At 45.8% G+C, this 26,033-nt stretch overlaps 2 protein-coding genes across 10 annotated transcripts in view; one reads left to right on the forward strand and one right to left on the reverse strand.

The window, feature by feature from the left end:
• Window positions 1-379: 379 nt before the first annotated feature.
• Window positions 380-15,949, reverse strand: nampt2 (nicotinamide phosphoribosyltransferase 2). Its single transcript, XM_018734206.2, has 11 exons — window positions 15,659-15,949; window positions 9,303-9,438; window positions 7,836-7,939; window positions 7,548-7,676; window positions 7,203-7,361; window positions 4,232-4,362; window positions 3,753-3,978; window positions 3,267-3,386; window positions 3,031-3,171; window positions 2,328-2,453; window positions 380-2,003 (listed from the first exon to the last, which is right to left on the reverse strand). Exons 1-11 carry the CDS (start codon window positions 15,704-15,706, stop codon window positions 1,827-1,829), a joined length of 1,497 nt encoding a protein of 498 aa, XP_018589722.1. The 5' UTR covers window positions 15,707-15,949; the 3' UTR covers window positions 380-1,826.
• Window positions 15,950-18,936: 2,987 nt separating this feature from the next.
• Window positions 18,937-26,033, forward strand: part of cadpsa (Ca2+-dependent activator protein for secretion a) — a 111,729-nt gene continuing 104,632 nt past the window's right edge. For all 9 annotated transcript variants that reach the window (XM_018734126.2, XM_018734129.2, XM_018734128.2 and 6 more), the window contains exon 1: window positions 18,937-19,598. In XM_018734126.2, coding sequence (XP_018589642.1) covers window positions 19,260-19,598 — 339 coding nt within the window. In that variant the 5' untranslated portion in view covers window positions 18,937-19,259. The remainder of the gene's footprint in view (window positions 19,599-26,033) is intronic.

Consider the following 26,033-nt stretch of genomic DNA (forward strand, 5'->3'; position numbering starts at 1 on the left):
CTTAAATGTCGACCAGGGTAAATATACACTGGAGTCCCTCCAGTCATTCATTTCATCACTGGCAAAGCTGAACATGAGAAAAAGTTTTTGATCAAAATGAGACAATGCAGGAAACAAATCACCAACACACTGGCACTACAGAGCCAACACTATGTCAACCCCCAATTCCATTCCATCAGCACTGCAAAATAAAGAAAAAAGGCCAAGGGATTTATTTCAAATATATAATGTGATTTATTTTTATGTATTTTTTTGGACATAAAAAGTCACATTCATAAAATCAAAAAAAAAAAATCACTTATAACATGCAATCTAAAAAAACTACCAATACATGTAAAATATTTACAAATAATATACACTGTTTAGTACTTTGATCATTTCAAATACAACTTTATGCTCAATAGAAAAAGAGGTAGGGTTGACTGCTTCCTGTCCAGTGCTTGGAAAAATATTAACTAGTTCATTTAAACTTTGCAGCAAATCGTACTTGGAAGAACACGGGTTAACAGCACACACCAAAAAAAGTGCGCATCTGTCTGGACTGTAAGTGTTAACAGTCTTATAGAGAGCGAGAGCGTGCGCTTTTTTCCACCACGTGAAAGCACCGTCTCTCATTTTGACCACATAAATTTGGCTAAACAGTGCTTTCAATTTCTTCTCAGGTGGTGGCAGCTGAAGATGAATGTCCCCCATCAAACAGCGTAAAACGCGTCTGAAAAATGTATAAAGCAGCGTATAAACCGGTGCCGCTCAGCCGTCATTCCCGCAGGTCGCAGTACGGCGGCACATGTGGCCTTTTCTTTCCGTCCTCATCATACTACCAGCAGTACAATTAATGAAGGACAAACTGTGTGTGTCGAGTAGGAAGTAAAACAGCAGCTGCTTCCTTTCTATACAAGGGTCAGCTTGTCTTTGTTTGCGAAACCTTCCCAACTTAGGCCCCCGGTATTAATTATTTGCATAGTGAAATTTGCAGGATTAATATCGAACAAGGGCGGCTTGTGCTCCGTTTGGCCATTAGGAAGGAGAGCTGAGCCCATCTGATGTCAACAGTACAGAAGGGAGGACAAACACCGCAGCACGTGGAGGCCAATTCCACACGATCCATTCACCGTATCGCAGTCACAGCAAACACACAGCAGTCTCCTTCATTGCACCCTGCGATGGAAAAACTGCACTCAGAGCAGACCGCCTTTATTCTAGTGTCCATTTCCATTAAATGCCCAAACTCTTGAGCCACTGATGCAGTCATTTCACTCTTGCTATTCATTTATTAGCGCTGACAACATACAGCATTATCTAAAAATATTTTTGGCCAAAAATTCTCTGCAAAAAACATTTCAAGGGTGGAATCAAGGAAACCGGTAAAAAACTGACATTTCCGTCCAGTTGATTTTTAAGTGAAGTTTTGCTGTACGGGATTCAAAGATCGAGTCAAGATCTTCAACACCTCCAGCCCGGCAAGAGACTCGTGTCAGACAGCAGCTGGCTGTCACCATCATGCGTGCACACTGATGTGTTCCTCATCTTCCTCTTTGTTCCAAGTGCAGCTTATGGCTGTGTTAAGGCTTAGAACACCTGAGTGTGCAATATTTCCACGCTGAGATGATGGTGCATTTGGAAAGATGTGTCCAGATTAAGGATAAAACCATTGCTGCCGAACTGGTAGAGAGTTAACTTTTTCGTTACATCCAAGCGACGTCTGGTTTTCGCAGCTACGCAACCAGCTTCGACACCTGGCCAGTTCCGCGCACGAGGAACAGGACACACAACACACATTTCAAAAGAGACCTGAGGGTAACACGGGCGCCTCCCTCGGAGGTCTATCAGGGCACCCCGTTTATGATGTGCTTCTGGAGAGGCTCCCCAGCCTGCAGGTCATCCCGGTTGTGCTGGTAGCAGTTGGGATCCTCCTCCTCCCAGAGCAGCGCGTTCTTGCGGATCTCCTCCAGCAGGTAGTCCTGCAGTATGGAGCCGTTCTCAAACACGGTCACCAGCATGTCCTGAGAAGGCAATGGTGGGTCACATTTCCGCTCCATCACCTTCAGAGACGGTTAACATGCTTTTCAAACGACAGCGTCGCCCACAGCTGTGCAGTGCACCAAAGAGGATGACGCATACAATGCCTTATGCAGCCCGTATTCATTGAAGGAGAGAACAAATCTATGTGGGAAAATTTAATTTATTAAAAAAAAAAAAAAAACCAAGAGCAGCACACACCTGCTTATGGCAGACAGGCTGCACAGCAAACTCCCAAAGAAATAGACCCCATTGAGTGCGTCTCAGAGGAAACGCCCCCGCAGTCTCCCAGCATTCCGTGAGCTCACCTCCTCGGGTTTGCCGACGCCGTGCTCCACCGTCTCGATGAAGCCGTCCGAGTTCCTCCGAAGAGATAGGCGTCCTCTCTTGGAGCGTTTCGATGGGTCCGTTATGGGCTGCTTGTACACATCCATCTGGAGCGGGGAGGGGAACAGGGAGTGATTCCCTTGATGATTTCACAAGAATATTTTATGAAAGCAGGTTCCGACTTCGTCCGAATCATCTGCCGCTTGCAGTAGGCAACGCAGTCACACAGGCCAGAAACACAGCACTCCTGTGCTTTCCACAAGCCCATCTAGAACCTCATCTCAAAAATGCATTCAGTTTACTTGACATGACCTTTTCTGCTAGAAAACCCTGCATGACTCCTAAAAGACTCCAAGTTTGAAAAATTTCATTTGCTGATTCAATTCCAAACGTGGTAGTACTAACACCAAAGGTGAGGTTATGAATATGCAAATAATGTGATTTATTACAGTATTACTTATTTTGTCCCTTTCGTTTCACACATGCATCTATTAGTCACAAAAACAAAGGTAATTCAAGCTCAAATGCAATACGTCATAATTAAGTACCTTACGACACTTCTTTGGTGTTGAGAAAGACAGGTTTCTCTTTATCGCTCTTTCTCTAATTAAAGGCCCAAACGGACCAAGCTCTAAGATGGACAGATTGGGGAGGGGATGGACTAATCGACAGAAGGCAGCGTACCCCCTTCCCGTTGCTCTCCACGTAGCTGCACTTGAAGGCACAGTTTAGTGTGTCCCGGTTGATCTTCTGCAGGAGGGAACTTCCGCAGCCGAACAGGACGTTCTCCATGCTCCAACCTTCATCCCTCAGCTTTTCCAGGATCTGCAGGGACGGAGAGAGCCACCCCATCACCGGAGCGAGCCAAGCAAAAATCGGCACATTCTGCTTGTCCTCGGGGAGCAACACCTCCTATCTACCTCCTTCACAGAGGACAGGTCGATCCCATCGCCCTGGATGATACGCAAGTTTGACGGGAGCAGCTTGTATCCCACCGAGTTCACGGAGCTCCCAAAGCACTCTTCCAAAATCCTTATGACCTTAAACAAAGAAAGAGGGGGGAAGGGGGAGCAGAAGGGTCCACATCAGAATGCGACAATTTCATCTGACATTTCGCTCAGCTGTAGGTACAACCACAGTTAAAAAGGAATCAAACCAGGGCAGCAAAAAGCATCAGTGTAGAATCAGAGGACAAATATGTACTTGGAAGGGCAGCTTAGTGTGTAAACATTCAAGACACTGAATCTCTCCAAGAGTGCAAGTTGAAAACCAAGAAAAAAAAGCTGAGAAAGGTAGTGAGTGCCACCAGCAGAGCTATTCAACTACAGCAGGAGTCCAGCAGCTTCACCACGAACAGGTAGGAGAGTCAGTCCAATGAGATGATCAACAGGCTGGCAGCAGCTCACCTCAATGACGGTCTCCGCAGGGTCTCCGGAGTCGGGTCGAATGACCAGGGTGGAGTCGTCGCCTCTCTCCAACACCCTTTCCCTAAGCTTCCCCCCCCAGATGTGCTTGCAGGCGTTGAAAATGTCGTAGCTGTCGCTGACAACGGACACGCACCCCGTAGGAAACTGGTCCAGGAGGCTCTCGAAGGCTTCCTTCTCACGGTGTCGACCCCATGAGATGATGGTGCTGAGGGCAAAAGCAACATTGAGAGGCATGTGAGATGGGCAGAGAGAATCAGCCAGAAAACAAAGAGGGAGGAATTAAAACCAGCAAAACAGATTTCCAGCATGTCTACAAGAGAAGAGTAAGCCTGCCACTATTTGCCAGAAAGACCAAAAACAAGTTTACCTTATTAAAAAAAAAAAAAAAAAAAAAAAAAAAAAAAAAAAAAAAAAACCTGGGGGGATGATGTTTACAGATGTGCCTCAGTGCCCTTCACCTGTGTTCAGCAGCAGGAATGGAGAAGCCTGCCATGGGACAGCCGTAGTAGCGTTGGGCCATCAACACTCCAGCCACCGTATCCGTGCTGCAGAAGTTCACCAGGTGGGCTGCACCTCCCAGCGCTGCTGACTGAAGGGAAACAAGAGTTTCATAAGCCACTGTTGTGGGCGGGGCTTAGAGCAATTGCTCATCTCACACACACACACACACACACACACACACACACACACACACACACACACACACACACACACACGCTCCTCAATTTACAGAGGCATTTGAGACTGGAAGTTTATTCATAATTTGCTGTGCTTGTAACTCCAATGTCAATCATACTCTATAAAACAGATTGCTCCAGATTTATTTAGTGGTTAGATTCTGTCAAATAATGGATACAGCTATGATTTTAAAAAAAAAAAAAAAAAAAAAAAAAAAAAAAAAAAAAAAAAACTTTATTAAATACTACACAGACTGAACGGGGATTGAACACACACCCTCTCGCACTACCCAGGCGCTGTGAGACAGCAGTACTACTCGCTGTGCCATCATGCTGCCTCATTTCAGCACAGCTGCAGGGTACTAGGGTATTAAAATGTTGTTTATGAAATAAGGTTAGGTAATCCTCTGATACGTTGTAAACGCACTGCTTCGGCAGATTATACATTTCACATGACATCCTGACCAGCCTTAATCAACTTTCAAATCTACCCTCCTGCCAAAAAATTTATATATAAAGTCCTCTAACAAATGTGAATTCCCTTGTCCTCAACAGATGGCCTGACACTTATACAGTACTCTTTTTAAATAATAAAAAAAAAGGTTCCAACTCTGAGCCGAAGATGGCTACTTAATCGTGTGTCATAATGAGAGGACGACATACAATTTTCAGTAGCCACTGTTGACATACTATTGTCCAGTGGACACAATACTGTATAACGGGCAGCACGGTGACACAGCGAGTAGCGCTGCTCTCTCACAGCGCCTGGATGGTGCGAGAGGACGTGGGTCCGATCTCCACTCAGTCTGTGTGGGGTTTGTATGCCCTCCCTGGGTCTGCATGGGCTTCCTCTGGGTGCTCTGGTTTCCTCCCACAGTCCAAAGAGATGCTGTTCAGGTTCCCCCATAGTGTGTGAGCGACAGAGAGAGTGTGTGTTCCACTGATGTATGGATGAGGGACCAAGTGTAAGTAGTGTATCTAGCAGTGTAAGTCACCATGCTGAATAAGGTGTGTGGGCTGATAACACTACATAAAGTTCACTGGAAGTCGCTTTGGAGAAAAGTGTCTGATAAATAAATGTAAAAAAAGTCTTTTACTTCATTTCAGTGCTGAATGATATATATCACAGAAAAGGACCTTAAACAATACAAACCAGTGAACAACTGCTCATCTCTCCACAAGAAGGGCTGAGTAATTCATGATCTATGAGCACCGCCTTTAGAGTTCCAAGCCCAAAATAAGTGGAGTTTTTCCACAAAGTATGCCACGTGCTGCAGCTTTCTTGACCTCACCAAGTCCTCATTTCATATTTATTTGCTTCTGATGCACTAAAGACTGATGGAAGGGTCAGATGGTCAGGTAATGAGTATGAATAATATCTGCAAAAGTCACAGGAACTGGGATACGTTACAAAAGGAAAAATTATGGTTTTGGACAAGCCGCCTGGTAAAAAGCTTCCTAAATTGGGGGGGGGGGCGGGGAGAAAAAAAAAAAAAAGGATCATTATTTAGCCATATCATCAAGTGTAATCCATGCAGATCACACAAACATGAAATACCTAGGCAACATACACAAATCTAACTTTTGGTCTTTTGTGAAGTAAAAGAAATGCATTCAAGAACCTGTTCAAAAAAAGCTCAAGGCAGCTGTTGTGACATTAGTCACTGATAATCTTCTTGACCAGCTGTCTCACCGTGTGGTACGGGAACTGCACAGTCTCCGACTGCAAGACCCTACAACGAGTGGTAAGAACAGCTGAAAAGATCATCGGAGTTCCTCTTCCCTCCATCGACTCCATATACAACAACCGTTGCATCCGCAAGGCCAACAGCATTGTGGATGACCCCTCTCACGGACTCTTCAACCTGTTGCCATCTGGCAGGAGATACAGGAGCATCCGCGCCACCACCAGCAGACTCCGCAAGTTTCTTCCCTGAGGCAGTCAGACTTCTCAACACCCAGCTACCTCCCAACACTCAACTGGCTCCGTTGACCAATTAACTCAGCACTACACTACTCCACTCCACAACTGCCTACAGCTCACAGCCATACCCGTGTCCTATCCTGTATATTTATTTATTTACTTATTCACTGTCTTACGCTATGTTCTGTCTTGCACCATGGTCTCCAAAGAAACGGCATTTCATTCCGCCGTAGACAAGCTGTATGAAGGAATGACAATAAAAAAATACTTGTAACTTGTAATAGCAGCCAAAGGCGTTTCATGGAATGAGAGACAGTGGAAATGTGGCTCATTAGGTCTAATATTACCCCCTCCTGACTGGAGTTGGGGTAATGAGGGGTGGGCAAAACCAGACTAGACCCTCTGCTACTCCTGCATTTTCCATTTATTCATTTATCTGATGCTTTTCTCCAAAGTGACTTCCAACCTTCAGGAACTTACTGTGATTTACCCATTTACACAGCTGGGCAATTTTTACTGCAGTAGTTCAAGGTAGGTACCATGATCATGGGCACTAGAGGAGAAGGCATGATGTGAACCTGCCTCCTCTGAGTCCAAAGGTAGCAGCAGTAACCGCTATGCCACCTGCTGCCCCCTAACAAGATGGACATTTATTAAGCTGATACACTTCTCCAAAGTGACTTACAATGGCATCCATTTATACACCAGGGTAATTTTTACTGTATCAATTCAAGGGAAGTGCCTCGCTCAATGGTACTACAGCAGAAAGTACGATTCAAATCTGGGTCTATTGAGTGAAATACAGCAGCACTGCCTGCTGGCTCTTACCTCCTGCGACGAGACCCCCCGATAGCCAAAGTCATGCAGCTTGAAGTCCAGCCCTTCCAAGCTGCCAGATGTAGCCTTCAGATGTTTTGCCAGTATTTTTTTAAACTCCCGAGAGATGGTCGCTACTGTGATGGGATACCACATCTGGACTAACATGGTCTGGAGAAGGAAATCAAAAAGCATATTTACGCTCTAGGTTCTTTCAATCATTAAATCAGCACAGTAGCAAGGAGGCAAGGAGACATCCCACATGTGTGTGGGATGATCTTAAGAGATCTTGTTAGGATCAAGCATTTGTGAGGATCATACTGGGGTCTGTGAACGTGCTGTGAAAGTCTCACTCACCTCAATGTAGTTTGTGAGCCAGAAGAAATCCGGGTCTGTGTTTTCAACAGTGAAAAGAACGTTTCCCCGGGGAATTACCTTTCCTTCAGGAACAGCCTTGATGCGGATAGGCAGGCGGCCATCATACTTCTACCAAACACACACAATGACAGAGGACATCTTTGTTAGGTTTCTGCAGGACCCCACCCACTAACTGGAGTCCCTTAACTCGACCCATCATCCTGTCCAACCTGATTGCATTTACAGGAAGCTAATTCACGTGGACGATAAATGATGCACGATCCTCACCTCCAAGATCTTTCTCCACCCTTCTTCATCAAAGACCGCTTGTCTGAAGTGCAGCTGGTAGAAGACTTTTGCTTCCTGAATTTTCTCTTCTGTGACGACAGGCCCTGATTGAATGCAGCAGCAACAGGATGTAATTGGCAGAGGTAGAGGCAGAGGCTGAGCCCTGACCCAACTTGATCACCAAAAGAAGAGTCAAGGTCCAGTTCAGAATGTGCACAGAGTATCTCATAAGCAGCTTCGTTAATCACACATCTAGACCACCACGGCTCTTCTCTCATTGACCTCCTCATGCTGACTCTGAACCCCTGGAAATAAACCCAGCGCTTGACTGTAATTATATGCATCTGACAAGCACTGCACAAATATCACACTAATGCCCTGTATCTAATGTGTGTATGATGTTTTGCTGCTGCACACTTATTTGTGCCCAAAGCACTTCTCAGTGTTTGTCATCGTGGACAATTGAATGAAAAGTGAAGCTCCATCACTGACAATCACTTCAATTAGAGACAAATGACAGATGGTAGAGGCGCCATGTACGACACACGCTTTTCACATACAACTGGCACATTAGGGTGTCTGAACTTTTCTGCATTAGCAGGTCCTCCTTACATAGGAACAATGATTCACTGAAGAAATTATCATTCGCTGCATTGTCACACTTGGAACCCTAGTCTTCAGACGGGAAGAGTACAAACAGTACCAAAGACGCATATGGGAGCTGCAATGACACAAGCAGATGCAGTTCATTACACAGACATGGGGGGGGGGGGGGGGGACCATCACTGGTCCATGACCCTCAGGCCAGCAGTCAAAGGGGGTGGGGTTCAAGCTGAGAAGACAGTCAGCTGTACCATTTTAGGAATTTCTCCCAGACCTCGGCGCAAAGGCGGCCTTTGCATTCGGAAACAATCTGAAATTTACTCCTGAGAAAATGTAAAGACCCATGGAGGACACTGCACTGATAGAAGTATCAACTGTTTGGATTTGGAATGTTTTTAGTTCATGTTCCATATACATAACAGGATTTTGATTTAAGAAATAGAATTTAAAAAACCTAAATTGCCATTCAAGGTCAATATTTTACCTTCCATTCTCAGATTAATATTATTTATACAAGCTCATCTTCTATAAGGGCTGCTTCCTACTTTAAATGACAGCAGGTAGTCGTCTTCCTTTAGCTAACTGAATTAGGAAGACTACATAGTGTTGGCAATGGGCCCGATTAAAAACTGACCATGAGCCACAGCACCTTGTGTCTTTTTCCCCTTCTTGGGAAGATTTTAATTTTTCTCCAGTAAATTATAATGGAATGATTCATGATTCTCGGAGCACACAGTCAGTCAATTTTTAAACAGGCTGCCGCTCACAGCAGGCAGACGTCTGAAATGAGGCCACGAAAGGCGCAGCCATCACCTTCACCTGGCACACTTCAGACACATATACTTTCATGTGAGGCAGGCATACCTGCCAGGTATTTCTTCAGAAGGTACTGCAGGCCGAAAAACACCACCTCGCTGAACTGGGCCTCGTTCCTGCGTCGGCACTCAAAGTAGGAATACACCTTGGTTACGTTGGGTGGGTACTGCTTGTAGTGCGTTATCTGAAATGAAACAGGAGGGTTTCTTTGTGGTGGAAAAGGATACTTGGAGAACATGTGGGCTGACACAGTAATTGACAAGAGGGAGCGTGTCAAAGTTTATTGAACTTCAAAAATGATTGACACAAAACTGTCAAACAGTAAAAGCAATGAAGAAAAGAGTAGTCAGTCTAGTCCTTGAGAACTTCCTTAAGCCCTGACTACAGTAACTCAAGAGCTCCTGAAATCACATGAATACTGCAGTATATTCAGCACATCAAGATACCAACTTCCCCTTCAACCTGATGCTTGTGAAATAAAATTGAAGACTGTAGGCTGAGTCAATCTCCCGGAGAAAACAAACAAAACATGAACAGGCCTCCCACTATTCCCCTGGAAAGGGGAATCTAATAATTAGGAGCAACTACCCTTCACTTGGAACAGTACCATAATTAACTTTACATTAAAATGACAGATGCCTGCTGTGATGGTTCATGAGGTCTTGTTGCTCCCTCCCTGTCAGGGCCTTCATGCATTTCTTCAAGTCATAAGGTCTCAATTTCATGCAATAAGGCCATGGATCTGTGGACTCGGTTCCAGGTACCACTGTGATTCATGGGGCCTCCGCATGCCTGGGTAACATGCAGTGAGAATCCCTCAGATTTCAAATTGTTCAAAACACTGACTTCATTTGTCATCAGTAACTCTTGTCCCATGCAGGGCTGCCTGGTCTGAAGACAATGCAGCCAGTAACCTTAACCAGTCCATCACATGGCAATTTCACCTGAAACAGATGTATTTGGATTGCAAGAAGTAACTGGAGAAGCTGGATGAGACCCATTTGGAGAATATGCAAACTCCTGGACCTGAATCCAAAGCCCAGGTGCCATGAAGCACCAGTACTGCCTGTGGCACAATGTTATGATTACCTATTGTCTAATAAAAGTTAGATCTTTCTGAATAGACAGATTTCTACTGCCTCTGAAATGTCAATTACAGTAAAACCTTTTATATACACAAGAATACAGGCATGGAAAAAAAACCAGTGTGTACCAAGCCCCTTCGCACAAATTTATTTACAAAAACAAGCATGAGAATTCCCGCTCTGAAAAGCAAGAGATGCTCCAGATGCGTTTGTTTTTGTTTTGCTCCAACTGTGGTCAGCCCCCCGCCTTATTTTAGGGTTTGGTTTTATGCCATATAAGAGTATAGCACCATACATCATACAGAGGCCTTCACTGCACAAAAACCACGAGCAAATGGAACTACACCCACAGCCAGCAGGACCCATCCCGGACAGCAGAAAGTTGCGGTTTTAGTTCTACTGTTGCTGTAGATGTGCTACTGAAAAGAGTAGAAGAATCAAACATTTTTTTGTTCAGGTGATACTTTTCTCCAAAGTGACTTGTTCTGTTAGGTTTGTGTACAGCTGAGAAAGGCAGGGGGAGGGTGGTGTGGAGCAAAGAGAGCAGGAATATGAGCTAGTAAACAGTGTGTGAGGAGCTCGTGCACATGTCCTTCATGTGAAACATCTTTGGGGAAACAGGTGCCATTTCTAGAGTAGATTTTGTCCTTGTAGATCTAGTACCTTCAGATGTGGGATCCTACAGAAGATCCTGCATGGGCCTTCCCCTCACTGAGGTCTAACAGTGCCTTTGGCACAAGTCCTGTTGTGGGAAGGATATCGCAGGGGCCCCAGGTGGTCTGCTCTACCTCCACCAAAGGGAGGGGGAGGAAGTGCTTTATGCCACCCCACCCCCTCTTTCAATAAGCCCAAGTCCTCCAGAAGATGCAGTAGAAACACTGTCTAGCTCTGTGCCTGCAGGCACATTTTGATGAATTGCTGCAAAGAACCCACAAAGACTGCAGCAGTCGCCCAAACCCAAAGTTAGAGCTGTTTTGAAAGTTACACCGATCCACAACACAGCATTCCAGTCGTCAGTTTATTGCTGAACATTTTCATGTAGAATTTGCTTTTAGCAAAAGTAGCTGCAATAGAAAGCAAGTTCGGATGTTTGCACTCAAGGCAGCTGAAGTATGTTCATTAAAACAAAACAGGCCTTGATAAAAGCTGCTTTGTGCTGCAGCATCGCACAAGCTATTCCTTTGTGAACCCAAATCCTGACATGACTTTACAAAGTGGTTTTACTCTGTGTTAGCAAACATGTTTCCTCCACTAACCTCAAGTTCACCTGATGTTCAGCAGAAACAGTATTTCAAAACCTTTCCCCAGAATACATGCAGGGAACTGCAAACACTTTCAAGGGTAATGGCAATGAAGAGGAGGGGTATTACAACATCCTCACTAGAAGTCAGACAAAAAAAAAAAAAAATCATCATTATTTCTCCATCCAAACAAAGTATTACATCATCCACCGATTTACCAAGAGGACCTGTAGCACATAAATTCAGAAGCAACAGCATCTTTAAATTTGCTCCCTTCAGGTTACACCAGGTCAGGTAAGAATTCAAACAGAATGAAACAGGTGAAAACCACTAATCCCAAAGAACTGCTCAAACTAGATTTTAGAGCAGTCTAAATAGGGGTAGCCAATAACATAGTAGCTAGAACCTTAAATGTTATTGAAGGATGCAGGTCTGAATCACACTTCTGCTGTTACACTCCTGGTCAAGGTATGTACCTTGCAATGTGTATAAACTGGGAAATAGCTTAGTATACCACCCTGACCTTGTAAGCCACCTTGATGAAAAGCATCATATAAATTAATAAACAGGACATGTTTCAAAAGCAACATTTTTCTGCCCCATTTCAAATAGAGATTGAGTACCGACCCATAGAGGCCCAGAAGCACTTGGGCCAAGTGACAGCTGGGCTGCTCTGGTGCATATATATCTGCACCGCACACAAACCCAGCCAGTGTCACAAATGTGTGACAGTCTACATTCCATCCGCTCCTTCAGAGGATGAATAGCAGGTGACAGGGTGATTGGGGAGGGGGTGGAGAGTGGAGGTTGGGCAGGGTGGGAGGAAGCATGTGACCCCGGCTGTTCTAGAGCTCCATGGTCCATACTGAACCTGCTGGCAAGCGGTTCCCCACCATCTGCTCCAACACAGAAGGGTCCCACTCCCTGTCGATTCAGCCGAAAACGGGCTGCTCCAACTGGGGGGTGGCTCAGGAGCCACACAATGTGAAGCGTCAGGCCCACAGAGGCGCTGATGCCAGTGCTTTTACGGCCTGCGGTCCTATCTGGAATAACGGCCAGTCAAGGTCCAAGCGCCTGGGGGTTAAAGGGGTCGAGCTGGAGCAGGTCCAGGAAAAAAGAAAAAATCCCTGGAGTCAGTTAAACACGTATTCATTCACAGATCCTGCCACATTGAGATGCAGGTTTTGCAGAGCTACAAATCTTCATGCACAAATTATTGTAGGGAGGGTGAAATTTACAAGCTGCACACTGTAGGACACTGATTTGGAACCTAAACATTGCCAATTCAAGTTCCAGGAGGGGCTCTGTTATGCCAACACTTAACCCAAGGTCCCCCCATAAAAACAAAAAGACAAAAGAAATTTCAAGTCACATGGGGAAAAAAGCAGATACTAAACTTACTTGCCAAATTTAAGTTACATATAGAGATAAAGAGAATCGATTTTAAAGTAGTATAAAGTATGCAACTAATCCAGTGCAGACAGTGAAGGAATCAGTATTAATGCAATGCTGTTAGAGCTGAACACCAAAAAAAGTTCTTCCAGGGAAGGCTGTATTACTCAGTACTAATTATTATTTTAAGCTATAAGGCATTAAGTTTTCCATTATGACTCACCATGCTGTAAACTACACAGTGTGCATCTTACATAAGAGCATAACTCACAAACCCTGGTGAAGCAAGTTACTTGAATTGCACAAGGCTTAATACTACGCTCATGGAATAAGAAAGTCATGTGAAGTTGTGGGGAGTATTCAGAACACTTCTGTAGCTGGTCAGACCATGTCCTGGTTTGACCTCCGTCTTAAGGTTGTTCATTTACATTCCACTTGTGTAGCAGGCATGAAGGAGGCTTTACCCTGAAAGGCTCTGTGTAAAGGGAGGGGGGAGGGGGGGGTGCAGTGGCACAGCGGCACAGCAGGTTTAGCTGGGGCCTGCTCTCTGGCGGGTCTGGGGTTCGAGTCCCGCTTGGGGTGCCTTGTGATGGACTGGCATCCCGTCCTGAGTGTGTCCCCCCTCCCTCCAGCCTTATGCCCTGTGTTGCCAGGTTAGGCTCCGGTTTGCTGCGACCCCACTTGGGACAAGCAGTTAGTCAGTGTTTGTGAAGATGTAGCATGGATTCTACACCTGGGTAGAGACTGCTGGAGGGCCACCGGCTCCTTGGTTACTTTATAAGAGGCAGCACAATGACCATGACTGACACCTTTCAATCGCAAAACATAGGTTTGAATACACCCCTGCTTTGCAGGACCCTTGACCAAGGTACATACCCTGAATATCACCACTAAAAACTGCCCTGCCTGAAACACAAATCAACATTGCAGGTCCCTTTAGAGAAGTAGAAGCTCAATGAATAAAAAGTAAATCCTGCCTTTGTATCTAAAGGTTGCAGGTTTGATCCCCACCTCTGGCTGCAATACCCTTGAGCAAGGTACGAACCCTAAATTGCTCCAGTAAAATTACCCAGCTGCATAAATAGATAAATTGTAAAGCACTTAACATTGTAAGTCGCTTTGGAGAAAAGCATCCGCTAAATGACTAAGCGTAAATCGGTGTGAATCTATGCAGTCACTTTGGACAAAGGCATCGGGTAAATAAAGGCTGTCATCAAGATGCTGCTGTGATCAACTCTGTGGGATGTCACGCAGTTTCAACGTCACTCACACACACACACTTACAGCCAAGTCAGTGTTAATGCAGGTGCCTCACAGCACCTAGGCTTTGAGATGGCATAGAGGTTCAACTCCCTGCTCAGTCCATGTGGAGTCTGCTTGTTCTCCCCATTTGTGCAAGTTTCCTCCAGGCACTCTGGTTTCCTACCATAGTCCAAAGGCATGTGTTTCAAGTGAAGTGGTAGGTTTCAAAATTACCCTACTGTGCAAGTGCATTACATGACTCTGATACACAGACAGGCAAATGACAATGCTGGGAACTTAGTGCAGCGTACTTAACATTGTAAGTCACCGTGACTAAAAGGTGTCGACAAGAACTACTCAGCAATCACTCCGGAAATAAGCCTGCTGTACAAATATGTTGCAGTGAAACGTGTTCCCAAGAACAAAGGCGATGAAACGTAGAGGTTTCCACAGATGCCTCTTTGCCAAACAGATGTAAACACGAAAAAAGGTGGAGCCCATGAGTCAGTCTCACACACGCAGACAGAATCTGAGGCCACTTGACCCGAGCCTGACCTGATGGCACGGGGCACGACCACACCCAGGGCAGGACACCAGTCTGTTGCAAGGCATCCTAGGCGGGACTCGAACCCCAGACCCACCACACAGCAGGACCCATCCAAACCAGCTGCGTCACCACACCCCCCCCCCAACCAGGGTGGGACAGCGTCCGGTTAAAACCACCACAGGGAAGTTCGTTTTGGCAACACTTATTCACTAAAGTCGAGGAAGTGGCCTTTCTAGGGCCTCTCTATCTACTGTACTGTCATTTCTCTTCGTCGCAGGACGCTGAGGCAATCAGGTCTCTACGCTGTAAAACACTAACCGGAAGTTTAAATAAATAAATAAATAAATCGACATGGTGTGTGTAGAAGTGACCTGCGAGCTGCTGTACCGACCGCGGCCTCGCTACACACGCCTAAACGTCTGGGGTCCGGCAGAGCAGGGAATATATATATGTACGTTAGCACGGAGGCTAACTGGCGGGGGGGCGCGCGCACGCGGCTGAAAAGGTAACACAAAGCAGCGACGGACGTACCGTTTCGCGTCACTCCGCAATTCGCCTCAGCGCAGCAAGTCGGGAGAAACGCGCTCGGCGAGTTATTACAAACTAAGAAAGGCGACTTACTTCAATTTTTCTCGTAAGCGGCGACCTTCGTAACAGCCCTAACCGTTTGCTCGCGTGCCAAAACGAGCCCACGGGTGTAGTGAGCTAGTGCGCACACAGAGAGAGTGTCACAGAGTCACAGACCGACACACGCGACACGCGAGCACCCGGCGGGGGCTTTTTTTTTTTTTTTTTGTTCCATTTAAATGCACATTCATTGATTTAGCAGACGCTTTTCTCCAAAGCGACCTACGTCGCAGGGGAAGATTTTATTTTATTTCAGCGCGGTGTAGTTACCTTGTAGGAGTCCGTCGCGAGCAGAATGTTGAAGTTCTCCGCTGCCATTGCTTCCCAATGACGCGCAGTGGGAAAGGACGGACGGATGGACGGACGGACGGACACAAAAAGGAAAGGTGGGGAAAACAAAACAGAAAGCTGAAGAAGACCACTCTCTTCCACCGCGTGCAAGACCGAAAGCCGTAGCCACAGCACACGCGTGTTCCACGCGGTATTTATATGCCAGGACGCAGCATCGAGGCTCAAGTGGGCGGAGAACGTGTCTGACAGCCTGCACTCAGCACCACTCCTTTCTGCAACCCGCCCACCCCCTTCTCCGAATCCAGTCGTAGTGCTAAGGTACAGACCCTGGGGGTTATTGGTGCGATTCAGAGTGGGCGCGTTGCTCAACGGTATTAGAGGTGAGATTCGAACCTGCCACCTTTGGATCCGAAGGCAACAGCGTTAAACGGTACGCTATCAGTTGTCTGCGGACTCGAATGCACTTATCGTATCACTTTCCCCAGAAACATTCCGTTAACAAAGAATACTGTATCCCCAGTGGGACTCGAACCCACAACCCCTAGCTCTAGAGGCTGATAATTATCCCTTGTGTTAGCTGTTTATTTTGTGTAATTCCTTTTAAGTTTCGTTTCCTAAAAACTGACAGTGGACCTCAAGGTCACATTTCCTGGAACACAGATGTGACTTTCAGTTTCTGCATCCACGAAATGCAAACCCCAACTTTGGGAACACTTACGTCACAGCTACTCCTCCAGAGGCAACTTGTAATGGAAATAAAAATCTGTACGTCACTATCGGTCACAAAGTATTTATTCCACAGTCTGCAGATCTTGTCCGAGGTTTGTGAGTGTTGGTGATCAATATCAAAAGTGGGAACACTGCTCATGCTTGTCAGTCAATAATAGGCATTAAACAGGAATACTGTACGTGGAAATAACGCATTTTTATTTCCAGCCATTTAATGTTTTTTTATAATAGCCCGAAATTAATTTTAAAAAGTTTAATGTTAAAAATGTTAAAATAGAAGTCTTATTGCATATTTTTTTACCAGTTGTGACTATTTCCACTACTTTCACAGACCCCACCCAACAAATAATTGTACGTCTCTATTTCGCCTTTATTCATTTCATAGATAATAAAGTGATCAGATGCAGATGAATGTTGCACATGCTGTTTCAAGATAATAAAAGGTAAACTGGCGTCCTGTCCACAGTGTTCCCTGTCTCACATCCTGAGTGTTTCCAAATTCCAGGATGGGCGCCGAGTGTGTTCAAATGGAAAAGTCATCACATTATATCTTAACGTGCACTTAAAAATATTCCTTGGAAACATGATTCAGCTGATTTCGCCAGCCTGATTCGACAATGGTGAGCCTTACTATTTATACACAATTCCCATAACACGCCCACTACAAGCACGCTCCTGCTCTGCTCTCGCTTCTAAATCTGCGTTTTATTTCACTTTCATTTCTGACACCTGGTTAATCTGGACTCGTCTCTTCCTCGACCATCGCCGCAACCCCTCAAACAGAGTGAATAGCGACACCTGCTGGCCGTATGACCAAACCACAGTTCGCTGTCCGCGAACCTGGCCCTCTCCTCGTTCTCAAATCTAACGTCATACCCTCGGTTACATATAACGCTTATATTATATTTACAAGCCATACATTTTGTATGCGCTCTAGTCGCTTGCGCATCATAGAGCATGCATTTTTCATTTTCCCTGTCCATGGACGAAGACTGTCTCTGTCCCAAAGATAAAAAGGCAACAGATTTTTCTCGTGACAGCAGCACATCGGGGTCCTACTCCTTATGCGCTGCTTTGATAAACCATGTAGAACAACAGTGAAGTGTGAGGGGACATTTTGTGGAGATGTAGAGATGCATTCCTTGAAGGGGCGTGTCTTTTGCTCTCTTTGGTTCTCAGCTGTCACTCACTTTCGTGTATGAGAGGCATTCGTGTCATTCTTAATGTGACAATGCAGTCAAACAACTCAAGATAAAAGAATAAAGATGAATCGATTTAGCTTCCATACATTGTTGCAGTTGCAGTCTAACAATGTCACTTAAAAGTAACCTCGAGCTTGGCTACCGTGGGACGGGTGTGTTTCTGCCCATGACCAGACCACAGCAATGTGTGCGCGTTGCTTCATTTCCCTGTTTTACATGCGCGTTCACAGCTGAGTCCTTCAAATCAGAGCAGCGTTTTCAATGCTTCTCGTCATCCAGTTCTTTGGTTAAGAATTCGAACTCAACAGGTTGCGTGGGGGTCAGAACCCCACATGTGTTCTGTCTATATCGAACTAGTAAGGCTTCCCTTGCATACAGTTTTTTTTTTGTTTTTTTTTTTTTTTTTAATCAGTGCCAGTGTTTTTGGGAAGTAGTTGTAGCAGTGGTAGTAGTGGTAGTAGTGGTGGTGGTAGTAGTGGTAGTAGCAGTGGTGGTGATAGTAGTAGTGGTAGTAGTAGTTGTGGTGGTGGTGGTGGTGGTGGTAGTAGTAGTGGTGGTGGTGGTAGTAGTAGTGGTAGTGGTAGTAGTAGCAGTGGTGGTGGTGGTGGTGGTGGTGGTGGTAGTGGTAGTGGTAGTAGTAGTAGCAGTGGTGGTAGTAGTAATAGTGGTGGTGGTGGTAGTAGTGGTAGTAGTAGTGGTGGTGGTGGTAGTAGTAGTAGCAGTGGTGGTAGTAGTAGTAGCAGTGGTGGTAGTAGTAATAGTGGTGGTGGTGGTAGTAGTAGTGGTGGTGGTGGTAGAAGGGACAGTAGTGGTGGCAGTACTAGTGGTGGTGGTGGTGGTAGTAGTAGTACTAGTAGTGGTAGTAGTGGTAGTAGTAGTGCAGGTAGTAGTAGTTGTGTTAGCAATACTCCTTGTAATAGTAGTAGAAGCAGTAGCAGTGTCAGCAGAAGTGCTATCAGTTATTGAAGTGTTAGTAGTAGTATTGGTAGTGATAGTGTTAGTGATGGTATAAGTTGTACTGTTAGTACTGTTAGTAGTAGTAGCTGTAGTAGTCTCGCTGATATTTGTACAAAGGTTTGCTCGATTCATACAGTTTTGGCCGGAGCAGATTTAACTACCATTTCCTGCCAATATTAACGCGACGGTGTAATCGAACGGGACGGGCGCGCATCCGGCGATCCCTCGCGCCGTCGGTTCCGTTCAGCACCCCGGACAGCTCCGCGCGCAGCCTCGGCGTGGTCTCTCCGGTCGCGCGAGCGCGTCGCTCAGTCATCGCTCGGCCGGGCGGGGCCTGAAGGGTTAAAACACAGGACACACGTAAGCAGCAGCAACAGTCTAGTTTTGACGGGGCGGGTGGTTGGTTGGTTGGTTGGTTGGACGGGGGTTCGACACAGCAGCTCGGACACAGTCACTGAGCGCCGGGCGCGCCGATCCACCGCACCTTTGCGCTCCTCCGGGCGAGTCGCGCAGCCCGCAGCGGAGACACAGCCTGAGCCGCGCGCCGCCGCCGGGCTCCCAGTTTCATCCGGCGGACTTTCATCGCGGGGCTCCGGGAGCAGCTCTCCGTCCGCCTAGTCTCTCACATCCAGCGATTCCCGTGTTCGCAAACCTGACTAGGTGAACGAGCGACCTGAAGAAGAAGATCCAAGATGCTGGATCCGTCGTCCAGCGAGGAGGAAGCGGACGAGATCGTGGAGGAGGAGAGCAAAGAGGTGATGCCCCCCCAGGCCGGATCGCGTCTCTCCCCGAGCCGGACCAGCGAGAGCTCCGGGGGGCTGGCTCCCGGCAGCAGCAGGGCCAGCAGCGGCCGCCCGTCGAGCCCGAGCCCGTCCGTAGCCAGCGAGAAGGAGAAGGACGAGGCGGAGAGGATGCACCGGGAGGAAGAGGAGCGCAAGAAGAGGCTGCAGCTCTACGTCTTTGTCATGAGGTGCATCGCGTACCCGTTCAACGCAAAGCAGCCGACGGACATGGCAAGGAGACAGCAGAAGGTAAGAGCGGCGGCAACAACGATGAAAATAGCAGTAATAATTAAAAAAAAAAAAAAAAGAAAAAGAGACTGAGAGACACAATCAATCCACAATCCACAGCCGCATTGTGACACTCACATGCAATCAGCCCACGTTTTCATTGTTGCAGTTCAGAAGTGGTACGTAATAATTGATCCGTAACAGAATCGGGATTGATTGCTGTCACTGTTCCCAACAGTAACACCGTCCCCCCACACAACCCTCCACCAGGATTAGGGCTTGTCTGCCTAAGTGGATGTTTTTCAGATGAAGGAGATGGTCAAAAGCCACTTGTTCATAGTATATACATATATGTATAAAAAATGGAAAAGGTGATTTCGTGGGAAAAACTCACACATGGCTGCAAAGTGGCGACACGCTCTGCCGTGTAAGCGATCGGGTGTCCTGTGATAAAGACTTCTGGAAATAATAAGAGCTACTCCCATCTGGTGCCTTTCCGCATTTTATACACACGGATATGCTGCTGGGATTAATTGCTGAAAATACACGGAACATGCCGTCACCATACAAACATAATCAAACTTTAGACATAATCTGAAAATTAGAGCCTCGTGACATGATTGCTGCAAACCCCTGGTATCTCATGTCATGGCACCTTGGTTTACATGTCTAACTATAATTTCCTTGGGAATTTTTTCTCAATAAAATAGCAATGAGTGAAACACTGGACGGGTTAGAGCTTGTTGACTTGACTGAGATGTAGGGAGAGAAGCGTCTGCTATGAATAAATGTACATGTAAATTAATAAACTCATTTAGTTGCCACAACAGATACATGATAAAAACTGACCAGGTCCATTTCTGCGCACAGCCTAAACCTGGGGACCTTACAGGGTCACAGAGCCCCCCTGCTATTTTGTATCAGAGAACATGAAACAATCAAGTAAATATGTTTTTTTACAACTATTTACTCCACCACCGTTAGATGGCGCCCGAACAAACGGGGCTTATAGAGACAGGCGAGTCCCCCTCCCCAAAAAAAAGTATTAATCTTTCATGGAAACATAGTCCATTCCGGCATAACACATTATTCAAGATATCAAGATTTTTTCAGATTATTGCTTTGTCCAAGGTGACTTACAGTGCCAAAAAATCCACCTTACAATGATTTAGCTATTTAATCACCAGGGTACTTTTTATTGTATCCATTCAGTGTATGTACCTTGATCAAGAACACCACAGCAGGAGTGGGATTTGAACCAGCAACCTTCAGATTACAAAGCAATAGCCCAAGATGTGGCACTATTATATAGATTTTACAGTGGTTTTCTTCTATTCCATATCATATTCTGAGATGTGTCTGCACTGTATTTGACCTCTGCTGGCCACAGTTTTACAGATCATTTAGCCACATCTCCAGAGTTAAGAAAGCAGCTGACCACTGTGGCAAATGATATAAATTACAGCTGAAAGGTCCCTGCCACACGGTCATATTTATTAGATACGTGCCCTTCAGGATGGTAACAGTCGCTGGTGTCGCACAGTGAATGCGTTATTTCTGCATACCTGAAACAATCAGTACCAATTTGCAAGAAGACATCAAGGATGATTTGGTCACTAAGCCCATTAGAACTCCCTGCCTCAGTTCCAGTGAGACTGTGGATTGCAACTGGCGGACATCAATATTCCGAAAGCTAAATTACTAGTGGATCGGAATTTAATCAAGCAGAAACCATATTGCCTTTTTCTCCTTCTGCTGCTTTCCGCAGAGAGAAATTGACTTTTTTATTCCCACAAGGCCGCTTCAGTCTTTTTCAATTAAACAGGTTCGTCATCGCGATATTTGAAATTGGTATTATTTCCTTGTTATTTGTCACAAACTGTGATATTTTAAATTTTGAGAACTTCATAAAAAAAAACAACAATGCTATTAGTACAGTTTCTATTTCCCTTTACGTTCGATGAGGAGTACATGCAACTGATGTGGCACAATGCGAAACCCTTCAGGGAACGTCTCCCTTCTACATATGTTCCACTCGAAACCATGAAAACTGCTATTGATATAACTGATACGCTGTTCTCAAATATGTACAGTAATACAAAAGCAAAAAATAACATCTCCCAAAGGAAAATCTTTTAAGAAATTCTAGGCTTTCCTTTGGTCCTTTTTTACTCATATCAAATTTTGGTTCGTGTTTGCATCTGGTATCCATCCCGTCACATTGGGGTGACGTAAAGCACAATTTAATAAATGCAATAGCAGACGTTAAGCAGATGGCATCTGTCAAGGATGTCTTTGGAAGGGCAGGGAATATATGACCCTCTCCTGATTTAATGGGAGCTGGGGAACAGAAGGTCGATGGCAGCAAGGATTGAAGGCCATTTGAGGTATTTTCCAGGGAGGCACTCATCCCAAAATCCCATCATCTCTATCACTCCTGGCAGTTACAGTGTTAACGGCAGAATCAAAGCCAGTCCTACATCAGCCCCGATTTCACATTTATGTTCTTAGTTTCAAAGATGGGTTGTTACAAATAACTCCAACAGCACAGAAAAACAAAAATGGTAATGAGGTTTTCTCTGTGAGCTGCATGTGAGAGGCATCACCCCCTACTAAGAAATAAACGTTGCAGTCTGTGGTCAAGTTGTCCTTGAATGTTCACTTTCTCCTATATTTCTGGCTCTACATTTTACTCGTCCATTTTCAATAACTACTTTTGCGGAGCAGGGTCTCGGTGGGCTAGAGCTTATCTCAGAAGCACAGGTTATGAGGCAGGGTACGTGCTGTAAAGGTGACACACACTCATTCGCACGCATACACACACTAAGGGCTATTCAGAGTCATCAGTTTAGCTGAAATGTATCTGGACTGTGGGAGGAAACCAGAGTACCTGTAGGAAGCCCAGATGAACATGGGAAGAACATACAAACTCCGCACACACTGAACCAGATTCGAACCCACATCTGCACCACGGCTCCCTGCTGTGCCACCATGCCCCTTGCGGTAGAGTTTGACAAAGATAAGCGGTGTTTGCACAGAATTTCGGCACTGCAGGTAGCTGAAGGGGAAGCGGGATGAGGGTGGTTGAAAATAGTGGCCAGAACGGGGCCACCCAGAAAGCGGTCAAGTTGGAAGGGTCCTTGGATTGTTCTGCATTCCCACGAGGTCAGGAAGATAGAAAATCTGGGACTGTTAGCACTAATTGCCCAATCCTGTGGCTTTGTCACACCAAGAAAAGTTGCTTTCTATAAAAGCAGCTTTATGATTAGAACCAGTCATTAGAGACCTGGACAGAATGGGAGCAGAGTACACGTAACAGACTTACATTAATATATCACTGATTGCCATGTTTGCGTATTCATTAGGATGAGCTTTGTGATGAACCGAAAATGTGTCTGCTCCACCGATCAGAAAAGCAAACGCATTCCATCAGTGACGAACCCAGAAATAAACGGACCGATGGCGATGATCGGCCTTCTCGGCTCACAATCAGGAGAAATATATTTACACGATACATTTGCGCATCCTGCACTACGACGAGGTGGCGGAGAAGAGCTATCACAGAGACACGTGAACAAACCTTCGGCGGTTCTTCCGTTCTCGTACCCGAATGATGGCGATACAAATGGGGTCCCAGACGTTCAAGAGGCTAAAATAATGCGAGCCAAGCTCACTGTTCATCCCACTCAGCCGACTACTTGACCTCCCTGTGCTGGTGCCACTACACGTCCTATCATAGAAACATTTTTTATCGCATCCTATCATAGTAAAACGCATTTCATCTCTCATCCAGCGAAGGTCACAGTTATGCTTTTGAAAAATACTTTTAAGTTCTTTTAATGCCATCATCAGCAAGATCACATTGGCTCCCCAGGGGTTCCTCAACGCAGTCACTGGAATCTGAGGAAAGCTCATAAAAGACACAATGTATGGCTTATGTACACGGTTGGTCGAAAAAGCAGTTATTTTCCCTTTCTGTTGCCCCACCATGTGCCATTTCTAAGAGATTAATTACCAGGATTACACAGAAGTGTTTAAGAGCTATGAGCGAACAGTTTGTGACAAGCCGACCGCTTGGGCGAGGGACGTTTGAGCGTGCGGTGAAGCGTTCCAGGAAAAGAACAGCAGCTGCTCTCCTACATCTATAAGGGTGGCTTTGGGGAGCTAATGATTTCACTGTTGCTCCTCAAAAGCGCTGAGCAGTGACCCTGCAACAAAGGGAGGCGCCTTTCGGGGGAGCCGGTGGATTCCAGCCATCGGCTCGCTTTCGCATCTCTCAAAACGGAATAAGCAGCGCGCCGCAGCTCCGGATACGATAAATTCGCTACGCGGCCTCGCCGTTTGTTTTCGTGCTGCTGCGCAGTTGCACCTCTCGTGACGCCTTTGCGAAGGGTGTGTCTTGGGCGAAAGGACACCACCGGGGCTGGATTTTGGAGTTCGTAGCCCTGGATGCTTTCATTCCGAAATGCGCAAAAGAGGGGTGAACGGCAAGTGAATTATGTAGATTAACGTGATGCACTTTAAACTCTTCTAATGCTAAACCACGTAACTGATGGTGAAGCCAAAGAAAGAAACTTTAGTAGGAGATGCAGAGAAATTCCAAAAATATGTTTTTTGGATGTAGCTTTGAAGTTTTTGTTGCATGAAATTTCTGCACAATCTTTTTTTTTTTAAAATCTATTTCTTTCCTTACATTTTCTTCTATTCAACATTTTCCCCCTCCTTTGCAGGCCCTAAATATTTCCTGGGCCCCGGGCACTGTGCCCACGGCACCTAATGAGAAATCTGGCACCGGATGGCCTCCGTGCCCACAGGCAGGGTGCTGCAACTGGCCGCAGTGAGCCCTTCCTAAGAGGAACTGAGCACCTCTAGATAAGCAGCAGATTGTCACCTGCTCCCCAGGTATCCTTGGAGATTGTGCTTGACAGCTCCACTGAGCAGCCTCAGCTCCGGCTTCTCCACCGCACCGTGTCGTAGAGACGTTCCGCTCAGATTCCGCTTCCCGTTTCTGCCTAGATTAAAATTCCCAAACCAGCAAATCGGTGGAAATGTTCAAAGCTACTGAAGTGTCAAACTCAACCTGGCCGTGAATCTGCATAAACACAGTGGAATTCACAGCCTTTCGCCCAGCTGATCTCTGAGCTTCTGCGACAAGAGCTGTGAACTCGGCGATAATCGTGCGGTCAGGGCTCAGTAATGGTCAGACCAAAACTCATGGATGGAGACATATGTACCACGCAGGCAAAATCAGACATAAACCAGTAATGAATGAATGTGAAATAAATGTAAATGCAGTCAGTAAGTGCAGCATCTTTTCTGTCTTTCTTTGCAGTACTAAAACCTTTTATCAGTTACCATGAATATCTGTATAGTCAGTTGGTGGTGTAGTGGTTAGACCTGCTGCCTTTAGCCCCAAAGATCATAGCTTTGCATCCCACCTCCAGCTATGGTGCCCTTGATCAAGGTTCTTATCCTAAATTGCTCAATGGATAAATAATTGTGGAAAATATAACACTGAAAGTTGCTTTGGAGAAAAGTGTCATGTACACGTTGTAACTTAGTAGCACTCGTCATGCAACATGATTATACACTCCTTCTGCAAAAATTATCTTATTCCAAAAGGACAATTGAATTTAGATTCCGTTAAACCGGACAACAAAGTGCTGTTTGATTTTCGGCTAAAAAATAGCAGCCCATTAGGAATTGTGAGTAAGCAGCAGCGTTGTGACACAACGGCAAACAGTGTGTGATAGAAGCCGGGAAGATAAAGGCTGTCGTCCTTTTGTAATCGTTGGTGGCGATTTTTCAAGGTTGGGCACAGGTGAGACAGGGAAACAGACGGGCCATCTGTTCCCTGTGCGCTGCGGGGGGCTCCTGTGGAAGGCGCCCGATCTTCGCCAGGGCAGTTCTCCATCAGTCCTTTCAGCCACCGGTCAGAGGGGTGACGGCAACCTCTTTGCTTTTTGTACGTAGACATTCTGAGTGCCAATATCACACATGTCACACATTTGTTCGAGAATGGCACTTATCAGTCTCCTTTCTCATCCTCATCTTCTACCTCAGTCTAGGAAAGAGGAAAAAGAGGAAAAAGAGACGTGGTTTCCAGACGTGGTCTCACAGTATGGCACTTAAACTGAATGCACTTATCAAAGAGCAGGTCGAGTGTAGCGTGTCCAGCGGAGATGTTCCATGGTGGTGTCCATCAGTGGTATTCAGGACAGATGTTCAGCAGTGGAGTCTCATGTTCCATGGCGGTATCCAGCGGCAGTGTCCAATGGGATGTTCCATGGTGGTGTCCATAAGTGATATTCAGTGATTTGTCATAGTGTTGCTGTGTTCGCTGTTAGTACTTTAACTCATTTTTGATCTAGAATGCTCAGCAGGGTTGGGCTCCCACTGACACTTGGACCTTCTGAGGTGTACTTTCCCTTGCCATTTGGTTGGGAGTCTTTTGTT

The sequence above is a fragment of the Scleropages formosus genome, chromosome 22, assembly GCF_900964775.1.
Source record: "Scleropages formosus chromosome 22, fSclFor1.1, whole genome shotgun sequence".
Taxonomy (NCBI): Eukaryota; Metazoa; Chordata; class Actinopteri; order Osteoglossiformes; family Osteoglossidae; genus Scleropages; species Scleropages formosus.

Coding starts and splice junctions, on each gene's coding strand:
- nampt2 (XM_018734206.2), bottom strand. CDS start 15,706: ATGGCAGCGGAGAACTTCAACATTCTGCTCGCGACGGACTCCTACAAG. Junction 3,387..3,752: donor CTGCGGAGACCGTCATTGAG/GTGAGCTGCTGC, acceptor TCTTTGTTTAAG/GTCATAAGGATTTTGGAAGA. Junction 3,172..3,266: donor ACCTGTCCTCTGTGAAGGAG/GTAGATAGGAGG, acceptor CCGTCCCTGCAG/ATCCTGGAAAAGCTGAGGGA.